Here is a 15470-nt window from a genome sequence, read left to right as displayed (position 1 = left end):
CGGCTGAGGAGCGACGGGGCGGCCGCGCAACCGGGCTTTGGCAGAGACCCGGAGTAAAAAAACACGGCTGGTGATATATATGTGCCCGTAACTACCAAAGCAAGACGAATTACTCCTTTTGCCAAAAAAAAGGACACCTCTTTCTGTCCAGGTCTGGCTACCGATTCCTTGCAAGTTCTTTCATCTCCATCCTCCCAACACCGGGCAGCCGAAGGGAATTGGTGTGTGGAGCACAGAGGCAGCTCTCCAGCTGCAGTCCGGTTGAAAAATGTGTTATTTTCAGGGTCCATGCAAACCTTCTGGAAAAATCATCGTTACTATAAAAAGCAAAAATCTAAACTCGGCAATATCTGGCAATTACTACAGTGCAGGATTCTACTTTAAAATAATTAGGAGCTAGAATTCAGCTCTGTAAAACGTATCAGTATATAAACACTCCTTTCCAGTGAAAGACAACCTACATACCTTTTATTTTAGAAAGCAGGTTAATGAGGTATCATTACAACATCTACTTTTTTTTTTTTTTTCTCTCCCCTATTTTCTATCACTTTTGTTGTCGTTAAAAGGCAAAGGGAGTGAACACTAAGGTGTTAGTAATTAGAAATCTCCCTTAGGTGCAGATGGTTGTACACCGAGTGTAAGAGCCTCTGCTGGTCTGAGGTGTGTCTGTGTGTTGGCCTGAGCCCTGGGTGGGCTGTGGGCAGTTCTGTGCAGTGTGAGAGGATCAACCAGCACATGGCAACGAGTCTGCCTGGGCAGCAGGCACGGAGAGAAGCCAACTCCTCTTCCCACGTTGCACAGTAAACCAACACCCAAGGAAGAACGGGACTCATGCTTCCTCTTTGTTTTCCCCTATTAGCTGTTATTCACAGGTGATACACAACATACCGTGTTGCAGGGTTTTATTCCCTCTTCATTAGCCTTCAGCATAGACTGACATATGGCAATTAAAATTAGCAACAATGCTGGAAGACACTAAACAGCCAAAAAAAGAGGACGAGGAGATGCCAGTCAAACTAACCAGACTCTTTGCCAAGTGTTAAAGGTAACCACAAGCTTCCATAAAAAATGCTGGCATTTCTTTAAAACTACTAATAGCTCCTATAAAGGGAAACAAACAAAGAAACAAACAGAACAGCCCTGTATTTCCCTGCTTTGCCAGCCAGATTGATCTCAATCAGAGGCAGCACAACTGTTGGAGCACTTGACATGCACTGAAATCTCCATCACTGGAATTGTTCTTGGGTGGCTAAGATCAGTGTAGTGGGAACAGAAGCCTTTAACTGCTTGCTACTGTGATGTCAGTGTGATTGCCCGAAGGAACAAGAGGAACAACCAAATCCAAAGAGTTATGCAAGGAAAAATATCCAAAGATATTGAGTTTGTCCTGTTTTTTGCATATTGTTTTGTTAGCAAGGAATAGTTATTTTTGAGTTAATCTTGGACATAGATGAAGCATGATACTAATGCAGGTGAGAGCATCTGGCACCCTTTGGAAAGATAATGAAGTACACTGCTGTCACTGGGCATCAGAAACTGCAAGCTCCCTTAATTTGTCAAATCTGACAGTCACCAAACTAAAACACTATAAAGGATGTGCAGTGATTTAAGCTCTTGAACAAGTGGCTTTTAAAGGAAATGGTCCCTATGAAAGGATAGAGCAAGTGTCAGTTGATACCGAATTCTGAACTGGAAAATGAAAAGATGGCTGCATATGTCATGGTTGTGGCATCCTTTATTGTTGTAAACTCCTTCCCCAGTTTTAATTGAGGTACTTATTCTAAAGAATACTTTATTGCATAAAAGGTTGCTGTTCCCTTTGCTCATGGGAACATGAAGCTGGAAAAACTGGAGCGTGTGGAGAGCACAGTTTAAGGATGCAGTCACCTATTCAGAGAATTTAAGCACAGTTCAATAAAGAAATGCAATGTGTTCACTGGCATAAGGAAAGTTTTGTTTCTGGTTAAAAAAAATGGTTAAACACATTGCTGACATTTAAATTAATTAACATCTTGTGAGCCCCAACACTGAATGTGTTTAATTAACCTCAGTGCAGTCACTTGTGGCACTGTTATCAGGAAACCTGCTACATTTGCCCCACTCCTCAGCCCAAGTATGCAGCTCCTTCGTGTCTATGTGTGAGGTATTTCGTGACAAAAAGATTGGTGGTGGTGGTGAGGTTTAGCATGATGGTAAATAAGAAAAAAAAATCAGTGTATATACAAGTTCTGTTGGTTATGTTAAATAATAACCCTGTAATTAAGAAAAGTACAGTCGCTGAGTACCCTAGTAATGATTACCAAGTTGTCCAGCCAGAACAGTGCTATTATTAATGCATCAGCAAATGATTCACACAGAGATTCAGTTACTCCATCTCACTGATAGAATCAGTATGTTTTAATTAAACATCTCCTTTGGAAGTGGTAAGCTGGCACTTAAATGAAATGCACTGCTATCTTTGGAGAAGCTCTGGGAGAGCTGCAATTTACTCCCGAGCAAATTTTATACATAATGAAACAAATAAACCAGCCTTCTGTTACCTCTGATGCTGAACAAAACAACTTCTGGAACTTAATAACCTTGATGTTAACAAACTAATTTGAAAAAAACTCTCAAAACTTCACAAATATAGGGCACTGGGGGCATCTAGATGAGGCTAAAGTTTTCAACACCTCGGTTGCTTTGCAAAGAGATGGCATCTCTGGGGCAGTCCTGAATGAGAAGTAAGGAACATTGCTTCGTGCCTTTCTTTACTGTACTCATCTCTCAAAGCAGAAGATGCTCAGCAGTAAAGACAACTGAACCTGGCTGTATAAAAGGGATTTTCAGGAATGAGAAATGTGAAAGCTTTTTCCACCTCTGTCATATTTGTTACTAAAGCGTGGCTGAGGAAGATCCAGTCATCTTGGGGAAGACAACATTTTGCTTATGCTTGGAGAATACCCTATAGGATTATTTTTATTTGAAGATATTTAGAAATGAACTTTTACAGTTGGGAAAGTGAGGCAGGGCTTAAAAGTCCCTACAAGGAACTTCTGAAAAGCTGTCCTCAAGAACTCGGACGGAATCGGGAAAAGGGTAAAAGAATCCAGGAACTCCATCACATTCCCCCATTCTAAGCAACAGGAAATATTTTCAGCTAATTTGTGAAAAAAAAAAGCACATTGATGCATTTAGGAAAGTCACCAAATGAGACAGCTGTAATATCATTGAATGTTTTCTCACCTAGCATAGAACAATACTAGCATGGTACCTTATACACCTTTTTACCTTCTGTGATGCTGGATTTAACCTGAAGTGAAGACTCAAGGATAGATCACTGCATCATGGTCTTGAACAAACAAAAATTGGATCATTGCTTTGTTATGTGACTCCAGTAAGACACTACAGTGTTATACTGCCCTTGACAGAGATTTAACCTTTTCAGAACCACAAGCAACCACTAAGTTTCTTTCCTTGTCCCAGGAAGGACAAACTGGTTATTATCCTGTTACGCTGATGGCTACAGCCCTGCAGTCCGATATTCAAGTGCCACATGAAACCAAATTCCCTGTTGTCCACCTTGTTCTCTCCTTCTGCAGGCTGCAGAGCAGCTCTGCAGAGTTTTCTTCCCTTCCATGCTGTGACCCCTCTGATGGATGATTTTTAAAAGCAGTATGGGATCTTGTACAGTTGGGGGTAGGAAATCAGTTGAGCTTTTACAAAACAACCAATTGCATCAGCCGTTCAAATTGGCTAGGGCTTGATCAAATTATTTTAGCCACTTAGGCAGAAAAAATGCACTACTACCTTCTTTACAACCCAATTAGCAGCACTGCAGACATGTATGCACATTATTTGCACCAGTGTGCATTGATATACATTAACAATACACTCTTACAGTGTTGTTATAATGGAAAGCACTTAATACTGAAGGCACAGCAGAACAGATTAAATCTCAGAAGTACCAAGAGAAATTAATCAGCAATTTATTGAGTAAAAAAGATGTGCTGAATAAGAATTACTAGTACAATTTTCTTTTAAACTTTTTTTTTTTTTTTTCAAACTACCTTTTAAAAACACAGGGGAAGCATATGGGTCTCAGACCTAAGTATCACTTTAACCAAAGATCCCAGAGTCAAACCCAGCTACATGTGCCAGTAATTGTGCTGTGGGTTGGATTAGTTTTCTCCTTCTCTTTAATCATAGTTCCACTTGACAAATGTTATGGCAATGATTGGGGTGGTATGAAAAATGGCATTTCAAAATATCTGTATGAGAAAAATTTTAAAATGTTATTCTGACAGTTAAAAACTGTTCTTAAGTCTGTCCTGGCACCTCAGAGGCTGCACATCTAGAAAAAAAAAAAAATTAAACAGTAATTTCCAGCCAAAGGTTTTGTCTAGAGCCTTCTGTCCAGCTTCAATGTCATGAAGCCCAGCTGTGGCTGGGTTGCACAGGACTGACTGCAAAAGACCTTTGCCATGGTGGAGTTTTAGTTATCTTTGGACAGTTTCTTCAAAACAAGTTTTCCTTGCTGTTCTGGAAGAGAATTGTTTAAACATTTAAAGCAGAACTACAACGTGTATCTGTTTCGACCAAACTTGACCTCACATCACACACTGTCCAGCAAAACAACCACCCAGCCTCCACTCTCTCCTCACCTCTGCCACCCAGCAGTGCCTCACTTCCATGCTTCGTACCACAGTCCAAGTTGCTTTGGGTCACAGCTCTGCGTTGGGAAGACTTCCTGAGTTTTCCTAGTAGAACTGATTACTTGATTTACTTGTTCCCACCAATAGACTCTAGAAGGATCTTCCAACACTGCATTAATCTGAGCCCTGGAGAGCTGAAGCTAAATCCTGCCAAGTTCTTGGAAACTGAGGAATGTCAGCTGGAGTTTAACCAGGAAGGCCTCGGAGCTGGTCAAACCACTCTGACAAAAATAGAAATACTCATATATGTAAGAATAATAAATCACATCCTTCACAAATTAAGGATAAACCTCCATTAATTGTTATTTGACCCTCTAGAGCTCTTAAAACTTTTCTCAGATGAAGACATCTTTCTACTTAGAACTTTTCCAATTTTCACAGAACGAAAATTATTGAAATCATAATACTGTTTAGAAGAAAGTATAACAATGGCTATGAAGTTGTTACCTCAGTTTTTAGAGCACATCAACTCCTTTTTCATGTTACCTTCTCTGATCCGTGTCTTTTCAGTCTCATCAGGGGCAGAATCAAATGGCTTCTGCATATAGCACAAACAGCAGATTCTGCATACAGAGTCGAGGGCAGGTGAAAGCAGAAAACAATCTTCCTGTCTGTTCCATGGACATCCCAGCAGCACCCTGATCTATAATTAGCTCACATATTTGAAAAGTTTTCAAAACTAGATAAAGCAATAGTAATGATTACTGGGCCTTTCAACGGCCAACACGAGCTAAGAAAGGAGAAACCTAAATACCAAAGTTCCTGGTATTTGCTGGGAAGAGCGAGTGTAAAATTCCTGTGTTCTAGGCCAGGCTATCCCACTTTCTAGCTCCATTTACCATTTGAAAAAGAGACTGTACAATCATTTCCCCAACAATAACTCCAAACGATAACCTTTTTGATTTAAAAGACAATCTGATAACTGCACCAGAGATCTTGACTGTAACTAGAGAGGGTAGAACAACAGGAAAGGATATGAAAGATAGGAAAGAAGTGGTACTTCAGAGAGTTTCTCTATGGATTGGTCTGTGACGGTGTAGGAAAAGGAAACAAAACTTCTCCTTGCTAGCCAGATTCCAGGATGATTTCTTAAACACAACTTTTTATGGTAATTTTTGAATGACAGAGGGATAGACATTAGATAAACATTAGGAAGTAGTGCTCTCCCAGTGTGGTCCAAACCATCTTGGGGAAAAGCACTGCAGAATTATTGAGGTAGCACTGGAACAGCTACCCACGCTCAGATTATTTGGGATCCAGAGGGAATTCTGAATGAAGTACCACACTACACTACAAGATTTCCAGGCTGCAGGACCAGTCGTTCATCGATCCCACAGCACTATTCAATAGTACTCTTCTTCACCCAAGCCCATCCACTTCAATTTAGTGTTTTGGACAGTACTTGGGAGTCTGCAAGGAGGAAAAAAGAAAAAAAAAAAAAGATTAGGAAATAACTTGTAAGAAGACAAATACTGTAAGAAGCCCAAACAGAAAATATTAGAACGCAGAAGTGATAATTACAAAGCAAAGTTTCAATTAAATTTGAAATGTACACACGTAGAAAAGATGGAACAAAAGATACATAAACAAGATTTTCTTTATTTTTATATAAACTTTCGATACAATAACTTTTATTCCAGCTACTGGACCCAACTGACAGTCTCACAAAACAGTAAATTTCAAATTTATTACAGCTAAATCTCTTGAGAACAGTCTACACCTTTTTTTTAATCTTGAAAAGCATATTAGGAACCACAATAAGGAAAAAGCATATAAAAAGGTATTTAAAAACGCAGGTCCATTTATAATAATATGGTTATAGATTCCCCAAGAATCTCCCCATTACCAACATTTTGATGTTTTTCTCAACTACAAATTAGCCATTATAGCTCAAAACCCAGAAATAAGAAGTCTTGCAAGCAGCATGGCAGGCTCAGTGTCAGTAGTTGTAACAGCACAGGACATGGAAACATTCACGATGGAACCCACATATTTCCATGCGTATCAGGGGCGTTAGTGTAAGGAATATTCCAAATCCATGGTTGATCTGTAAACCAAAACAAAAACATGCTCAAAACAAATTCAGTTATTAAATGTAGAATTTTGATCCTCTCCTTCCCCTTCCTTTAGAGGAAGAGGAAGGTCAAAATTTCTACTGATTTTCACATAACCTCATGCGTAATTCCAGTTTACTGGAAATTTTTATTCAGATGTTTTCAAAATGGTGAGATTAAGGCTTTGCTTCGCCCTCAGATATTATTTTAAATATAATTATCATAAACCAACATAATCCCCAGCAGCTTTGTATTTCAGACAGTACACAAGAACAGCAATGCAGCCAGATTTGGTTTGGCCCATTGGCAGCAAGTGTTGTGCTGTGTTATTTGTAATTCCACTGAGTTAGGAGATAAGTGCCATCACATATTAGCATTTTCCACACAGACAGTAAGAATTCAGTATCTAAGAACATCACTGCCTGAAATGTTCGTGTTCACACCTCACTTCTTCAAACAGTCTTCTATTTAGATGAGCAACAGGTTTGCAGCAGACAGTTCCCTCTCTCCACTTTGCAGGATACAGAAGCTATTCCTACTCTTGGGAGGGAGAAAAGGCAACACAGCTGGAGCCAACTGCTGGCTCTGCAGTCTGCTCTAGGCTCTCCCTCCTACCACATCCATGTTGCAGAAGAGCAGCTAGTCTACGAAGCCAAGCTACTGTTCTGCTTCTCTCAGACTGCTGCAACTGAAACAGAGAAAACGCCTTCAATCCTTTCAGTGATTTTCCTCAAATAATTTACATGACTCTAGCCTGCTTCTTTTGCCCATCTCCAAAATAAGCCCTGGAGAAAGAGAGTTACGTTAATCTGTGCAATGCAGAGATGAAACTTAATTGTACTGAGGATGACAGGAGTAGTTAATTCATCAAAACCAAGCTACTCATCTAGATGATAAACTAGGTATACTTCCTAAAGAAGATTTGCTACATGCATGTCAACTTAAATTTTAGATAAGCTATTATGATGATTACTGTTGTCAATTTTAAGATTACAGGCTCCTATGCTGGCTCTCACAATATTTGAAATGAGAATTACTGAGCAAGAAGACGACAGTAAGAAAGTGACAGCAGCAGTAACAAAGGGATGTATAAATTACACAACAGCACACTGTGACAAGTACCACACCCATTAAATTTCATGCAGGGAAAGCACTGCTACCAAGTATTCATTATTACTTGCTATTAGTGTATTTAATTCTAGTGGCAGTGGAACATATGTAGCAGTGGAACATATCCCAGCTATGCAAATATTTTACAAAAGCATCTGTTCGCAGTTGTAAGAGGGCAACAGGAAAATGCTTTAAATTTCAACAAAACTGATTCTGCCTGGCTTGAAAAAGGACTTCACATTTAGAGTTTATGAAGCCTGATAGGGATGTTACAAGTCACATGAATGTGATCACCAGAGAAAGAAGAACCTGTGCAACAAATTTCGTCTTTCACATAATGTTATCTTAAGACACAAAACCCAAACATCTGTATCTTTCCCTGATTTAAAATAATGATAGAGCTTTTATGTGGAAGAAGCAGTTGGCTAACTTTTGGGTACAGTGGATAGGTGACTTCCAAGCACAAAAAATAAGAGGGATCAGAAAAAGGAAGAAACTATAGCACTTAACTCACAGTGCACTGAAAAAAAAGTCTTTAGTTTCTGGGTCAACTATGGGATGTCTAGACTATTAATGATCTCATAAAAACAAAGTGCCATTATTTCCCTAAGCTTCTTCTATCAGTTTCCTGCTTGAGAGTCATCAATAACTTTTGTATTTTAGAAGACTAGGTTACCACATAGTAAACATTAATAGTTATAAGAATGGGTACAGAATAAGGTAAATGCTAGAAAAAGCATGTATTCAGATTTGACCATTGACCTCTATGACATCAGAATAAATCCAGTCCCATTTAAGCACTGGAATCTGTCACTTGGAGCACATTATACAGCTTGGCCCTGTCAATCTTCACTACCATCTGCAGTTGCTCTCTTTAATTCAGCAAAACATACAGGCAGAGAAACACTTAGATGTACAGAAATAACTTCAGTCACCCCTTATAGCACTCTTGAGAGGCTTCAAACTCCTAATTTAATTATTTTTCTATTTTGACAATTTTAATAAAATTTTCTTAAGGTAGCTATTAAAATACTCAGAACTTTGTTCAATTAATGGGATGCTGCTGGTTAATAAAACAGCTGATATTTTAAGAAGCCATGTGTAAAACTACTGCTGAAACAAATTATAATTCAGCTATTTCAAAAAAGTCAGATTTAATTTTAAATTACTTATTACTTTTAATAGGATCTATAGCAGCAACAGAAAGGCAATGACTGTGTACAAACACCATATGACCATAGCTGCTTACTGTTGCCCACTAAAATGGCTGCTAAACTTTTGAAACTTAAAGACTCTGTTCTTCTTGAAAAAACCCACAATTTTTAACTGTTTTACAGCCTCACTACATCTTTTTAAAAGTGCTCTCACTGTATCTACCTTCCACACCTCAAGTCCAGTTCAACTGCACATGCTACGTTTGTCTCAATAGCACCTTATTTGACTCAGTGTTACCTTGTGACCCAGCACCACTGCTTCCTTCTTGCCTCACTTTCAAGCACAACTCCAGGACTAGAGTCAGCACACAGTAAAACAAATGGGGCCACTCCTACCCTGCTGCTAATTTACAGTGACCTGACATCCCAAAGTGCTATTTCAGTTATACTCAGGCAAACTTTTGAGGATTCTATCACAACTGAATAGATTACTCCATTTCATTTAAAGATATAGAGGCCTTGCAGAACAAGACAAGTTTTTTCAAGTATACCTGATTAGTCACTCAAAGAACTCCCCACATTTTGAGATCACGTCACAGAACAGGAAATCATGAGCTGACAATGGTACAAGGCTGTTTTGCAAATTTTAATATTTTACAAATGCAGTACATTGTGTAGGTCAAAAACATGCCTGCAAGCTACTTCAAAACTTCCATGTTCTCAAGAGTATGGCAGATGGCAGTATGGTATGTAGAGACAAAACTAGAAAAGGCTGTGAATTACAGGAACATGTGATTGAATAGTAAAGAATAAAATTAAAACATCTTTGTGATCTTCCTACAGTTTAAAACACAAGTGTATTTGCACTCCAAGTGGAGATCTGGATGAGAGCTATTCCTGGTTGATTTCTAAATGCGGAAACTAGATTCTTAGATCATCCTTTCATAGTACTTCATGAGTCTTCCCAGTGAAAACAAAGCTTTGAAGCAGTTAGTGTTCACATATATAGAAAGGTTACTTACAAGTAACTAGAGTTTCTCAAGTCATTCTACATATACATTCTAACATGGCAAACTTGCTCCATCCTGCATGGGGCCAGAAAGTTCTCCCTTTCAGAATATGCAGAAGGTGCACACTATACTTTACTTTCTTTTCTCCCCTTCTATTTAAAAAGGAACTCATCTTCTTCCTCTCAATGCAAAAAATCATACCTGAAAGATCTCAAGAAGGGGGGAAAAGTAGATGGGGATCAGACTTGTGATCTATAATAACATTCACAAACAAGGTTATATTTCCTGAAGGCCAGGAAAAAAAGAAAAACTCCAGCACTGAAGTTTAAAAGCAGCATTTGCTTTCTTTCTCAAGGTGTTGATGTGATGAGAAAAAAAAAATCCTTTGCACTTTTCTGAGGCCTTTCCCAAGTCGTTCTGAAAACACCACTTGACATGTATTAAAAGTTTCACGTTCCTCCCATACAGCAGCTGATTTCCTCAGTCAATAAACTGTATATCTAAATCACAAATTAAGTGATATTTGTCAACTATAGCAATGAGCTTGTTCCTCTTCCCTTGCAAAGGTACAAGAAAACCCCATGGCTGCATCCCTTGGTGTAATGCAAGTCTGTTGTAAGAAACTTCGCACTAGGGTGAAACAAAAGTGATCAGGCAATCAGTCTGCAGGCACTCTAAATTAAATGCTGTGCTTTCATGAGAGATCAGGTCAACTTGTATAGGTAAGAGAGATAAGAGCAATACTGCATCTGAGACACAACAATGGAGCTCAATGAGAAGATAATTTTGTACAATAAAAAAGCAGTACTTATCTGAAAGATTTCAGAGATAAATAATAACTGATTATCAAAGGCACAAAGAAATTTTATTTATAAAAGATACCTTGTTAAGTAACATCGGCTGTTGTGTGCATGTTTCCCAAATATCAGGCTGGATTGTTTTATGTTTTCCTTCCAAGAAACTCTAAAATTATATTGGTGCTCTACAGGTTTCTTTTGTCTTACTATAATCAACACAGTCAGCTTTGCCATAGTCTTTTTTTTTTATAGCAACTTAAATCTTCTGGTTAACAACAGCAGAGTTCAGGAGATACTTGTATCTATGTAGTTTATCTGTCGAGTACTATCAGATACTAGATAATTTCATTTTTAAAAATTGTTTAAATGTTTTGCACTGAAGTTACATCTGCTGCCCACACAGGGCCTTCTGCTGTTCAGCTGATGAATAAATGCAAGTGCTTAAAACAGGAATTTGTGAAGAGTTCATAATGTACATCTTGCACACAAATGTTGTCTGCTAAATAATTAAGTCCTTTGTCACTTGAGAGTAGGACTGATCTTAATCTTTATTTTAAAACTGGCAGATGTAAAATGTGCATGTTCTTTCTTGTAGCAAGAGAAAGATGCAAGCTATGTATATCATGCATAATAAAACTGTTTTGTGATGGTAATTTAAAGCAGCTGGGAAGAAACAGTTAAGGGAAAAATGCATAAGTTCTCTATGCACCCTTAACTCTACTCTGTTAGGATGACATAGTGTTACATCTCTCAGACTTCAACTACAAATCTAGCATTCTGAAAAAGATGGTTCAAATCACATTTAAGTTCAAGAACTAGACTGGGCATCACACATCTATCCTGAAAAAGAAGCACCAAAATAAGGTGCTTTTAAAAATTTTTGTGTTGATCAGTTATTGAAGCAAAATATTGAGCATCTGGTGAATCTGCCATCTCATGATGATGCTCTTAATTAATGATCTGAAGAATATTTTGTCAGATCCCTCTGAGCCAAACACAAGCTTTGAGTTCAATGAAATTGGCTAATAATGTGGCAAATCAGGTCAGACAATGTAGTGGCTCCTGCTCTTCAAGTCTGTAACCCTATGAAAACACCACACAGAAGTGGTCAAACTAAATGGTGACTAGGTAATGCAAGTTTCCTCTTATACAAAGTGTTACTTTCTTCAAGGTCATTATGAAAAGCTTGAAGAAAAACAGGTTGTGCCATGTGCTCAAATGTTACACTTGGACTCTGGGAGGCCATCTGAAGAAGCATCTGATGTCAAGTTTCCTTAAGAGAGCCTCAATCTCAAATTATGGGTTTACCAGTCAAAATTAATGGTTTTGGATCTGCTTAGAAAGGAAATTTATGCCAACACAGACCACCCACCCCAGTACACTAACTACAGTGACAATTGCTCTGTGAAAAAATTGAAAACTAAAATTTTAAACATACTCAGATTTGTTTACCATTTCTGAGCATTAAATAACTGAAATATTTTCTATTCAATGTTTTAGTATCACTAGAAACAGGAAGGACTAGATTCTAGTTGCATCTTTTCAGGAGAAAGAGCATTCTCTTAGTGTTTGTGCCATACTAAGCATATGGAGAGGACTTGGAAGTTCCCTAAAAATTCATATAGGTACTGCCAGCTGAGTTCTTTCAAACTCTAGAAAGTACATAGATTCCCTGTAGTAATTCAATACTAATTGGAAAACAAAGAGTTATTGAAAAATGTGAATGACTTCCCCAGAAGTCTTCTTTCTTAGTTTCTTCAAAAACACCTTAATTATTTAACAGAGAAAGTGGAGAATTCTAGAACTTTTGACAAAGAACAAAGGTGGGAGAAAGACAGAGACCATGTACAGTGACAATTTTCCCAGAACTTGTGGCCTCCTGAGGATACAGCAGGTCCCTGTAGGGAGCTCAGCATGATAAAGAATTCCTCTAGTTTAGCTGGACAAAACACTGGTCTCTTAGGCACTTCATTTGTTTCATTGGTGTCAGGAAGTTACAAGCAGCTGAGCAGCTCCTATGTGTTGGGAGGTTATTTAGCCAGAAGAGGATCAATTTGTGGGTTCTCTTACAGAAGGTTTAAGCAGTTCCAGAGCATTTTGAACTAAGAGCTCAGAAAAAGCTGATAAAAATTCCTGTCTTGTAACCTAGTCACAACTCAAAGAACTGCCGATAAATGTATTTTTAGCTCATCCCTGTTTCAGTAGTGCTGTAAGAGAGTTTTGTAGCAAGTGCAGAAGATTAATAAATCTGAAATCTGTCAGAATAACAATGCAGACAAATATTTCAAATTTTTTCACCTGCTGAGGTCTCCCTGCAAGGGCAAATAATGGAGCCAATTAAACAGAAATCTAACCACACTTAAATGTAACTAGAAAGTGCAACTCATTAGGAAAAAAGCAGATCAATTACTAGAAAACACTAAAGCTTACTATAACACAAGTGCAATATGGTTTACAATATATGTAAACCACAGATTCAGTGATCCATTGATAATCATACAAACATCACTTCATAACAATTTTTAGGTGCAAAAGTTTATTTTAAGCATTATAGTGAGGTTTGTCAGTGGCTTGTTTGTTTGGGGTTCTGTTTTTGTTTGTTGTTTTTTTTTTTAAGTCATCCTATATAGTTAAAATGAGGTACTTGACATTCAAATATTTCTAGTATGATTTCTCTCACAGAAGAAATCTTACAAACTCCTCATCTCAACTTGATTGACTCTGCTGCTACCTCCTACACTTTGAAACCCAGTTAAATTTTATTTTGTTCCCTTCAGGAAGACCAAATGGCTCTCGTTGGCACAAATAGACGGAGTTTACTTGGTCCATGCATTGTAAAATGTGGTTCTGTGCAAGATTGAAATATAGCTGAAAACTAAATTAAAGCAATGGGAATAATTTGGATATGTTATGTGTCACAGAGGTGATACATCAAAATCACCCTATCATGTCAAAACATCCTTCAGTGAATACAGCTATGATGACTTTTCAGTGAAGGATAATCCATCTCTCTGGAAGAGAAAAACAGTGTAACACCAAGAAGTTACCTGTCTCACAATGGTCTCAATTTATACTCTTTAGAAATCTTTGGAAGAAAAGGAGGAAGAAAATCTTCATGATTGTTTCTCTAAGTGATCCTATTTTTCTGTTTTGCTTAAACTTGAGTTTTTGAATGAAACCCACTGACTAATGAGGCAAAACAGGCAAAGGTGGACAAGCCTTCTGTATTTATTTTCCTCCCTGTTATATGAAGTGAGAGAAAAGGAAGACAGAAATAAAATTATTTCATTATTATTGAACTTTATGGACTCCAAAAGATCAACCTCAGAAATTATTATGGCTGAAACATGACAGCATTTACTGATGAGTTTATCATTGTATTTTCTCAGGTGTATACACCTTTTCAAGGTGCATTTACTTCACTATAACAATTTCATACTGAAAGTCCAGTCCTATTTGATAAATGTCACTTAATGTGACAAAGGCACTGTGACAAAATGACAAAGAAACCCCTGCAATTAAATTATTTTTACAAACTAAGCAAGTGGTTTTCTTTAACTTTGTTATATTATATAATAATATAATTCTGTAACATTAAGCATGTCTGATCCAAGATTTGAATTTGTACAAGTACAGGAAAAAAACATGTAAGCAGAAGATAAGTATACCAAAATACACTTTACCTGGCAAATGTAGGGCCCTGCTCCTGACCCTGTGCTCACTATTTCTCCTGCTTCTTCTCCCTCCTGCTCCTGACAGAATTTTTCTGATTACATGAAAGTGATGTGTACTTTGTTTTCCCATGGTTAGAGAATGTGAGTTCATGGAAAATCCCCCAGAGCCTTTTCTTCTTCAATTACAGGGATCAGTCAATATGGTTTCTTTAGGGAAAGGATAATTCCTTGCATTTCTGTTTCTCAAGACTTAATTAAAATGTATTTATAGCACTCTCCAGAGACTTTGGGAGTTGATAACTGTATTGTTAAGGTCAGATTATTTTTTGAGTCCATTCCATAACATGGGAATTCTTTAAACATCTTTTCCACCATGAGGCTAAGGAATTGAAACAGACTATCCAGAAAAGAAATGTGAAAAGGCACAGGCAACTGACTTGGCTTCCACTGCCAAAGCTAAGACAACATGAATTCTGACATCTGCTCAGATTATGGGAGAAAGCCAAGACCCAAAAGCTGAACTACAGACAAAGGAGTTCTCTACAGAAACAAGCTTTACATGCAAAAAGTGGAAAAAATAAGTTATACAGAAAAATTTCTTTACATTTAGTTGAAATATTCATAAAATTCACTAACACAGTACATTAAATGCAGGAATTAAAACAAGGACTGTATTAATCATACAACGACATTTTTGCATGCAGAAGAGAGTGTATGTAACATTTGAAAATACACATGGATTCTGATTTTTAACCTTTGTAATGTATGAATGTAGGACTGGTGTAATCTCAAATGCAGTCATGTCACAAGAATGTTAAAATGTAACTTTGGAACACAGAATCATAGAATCATCAAAACTGGAAAAGACCTTTAAGATCATAAAGTCCAACTGTCTGTCCTACACCCCTGTGACCACTAAACCTGAAACACCATGTCTACCCATTTTTTTAAACCTCCAGTTCCTCCACCACCTCCCT

General features: G+C 37.7%; 1 protein-coding gene across 1 annotated transcript in view; it reads right to left on the bottom strand.

Annotated features, from left to right (window-relative positions):
• Nucleotides 1–6667: 6667 nt before the first annotated feature.
• TDP1 (tyrosyl-DNA phosphodiesterase 1) overlaps nucleotides 6668–15470 on the bottom strand; it is a 42699-nt gene continuing 33896 nt past the window's right edge. Inside the window, exon 15 of the mRNA XM_010003708.1 lies at nucleotides 6668–6741. Within this exon, the coding sequence (XP_010002010.1) occupies nucleotides 6668–6741 (74 nt within the window). The remainder of the gene's footprint in view (nucleotides 6742–15470) is intronic.

The sequence above is a fragment of the Chaetura pelagica genome, unplaced genomic scaffold (genome assembly GCF_000747805.2).
Source record: "Chaetura pelagica isolate M959 unplaced genomic scaffold, ChaPel_1.0 scaffold48, whole genome shotgun sequence".
Taxonomy (NCBI): Eukaryota; Metazoa; Chordata; class Aves; order Apodiformes; family Apodidae; genus Chaetura; species Chaetura pelagica.
This window is presented reverse-complemented; position numbering and strand designations above follow the sequence as displayed.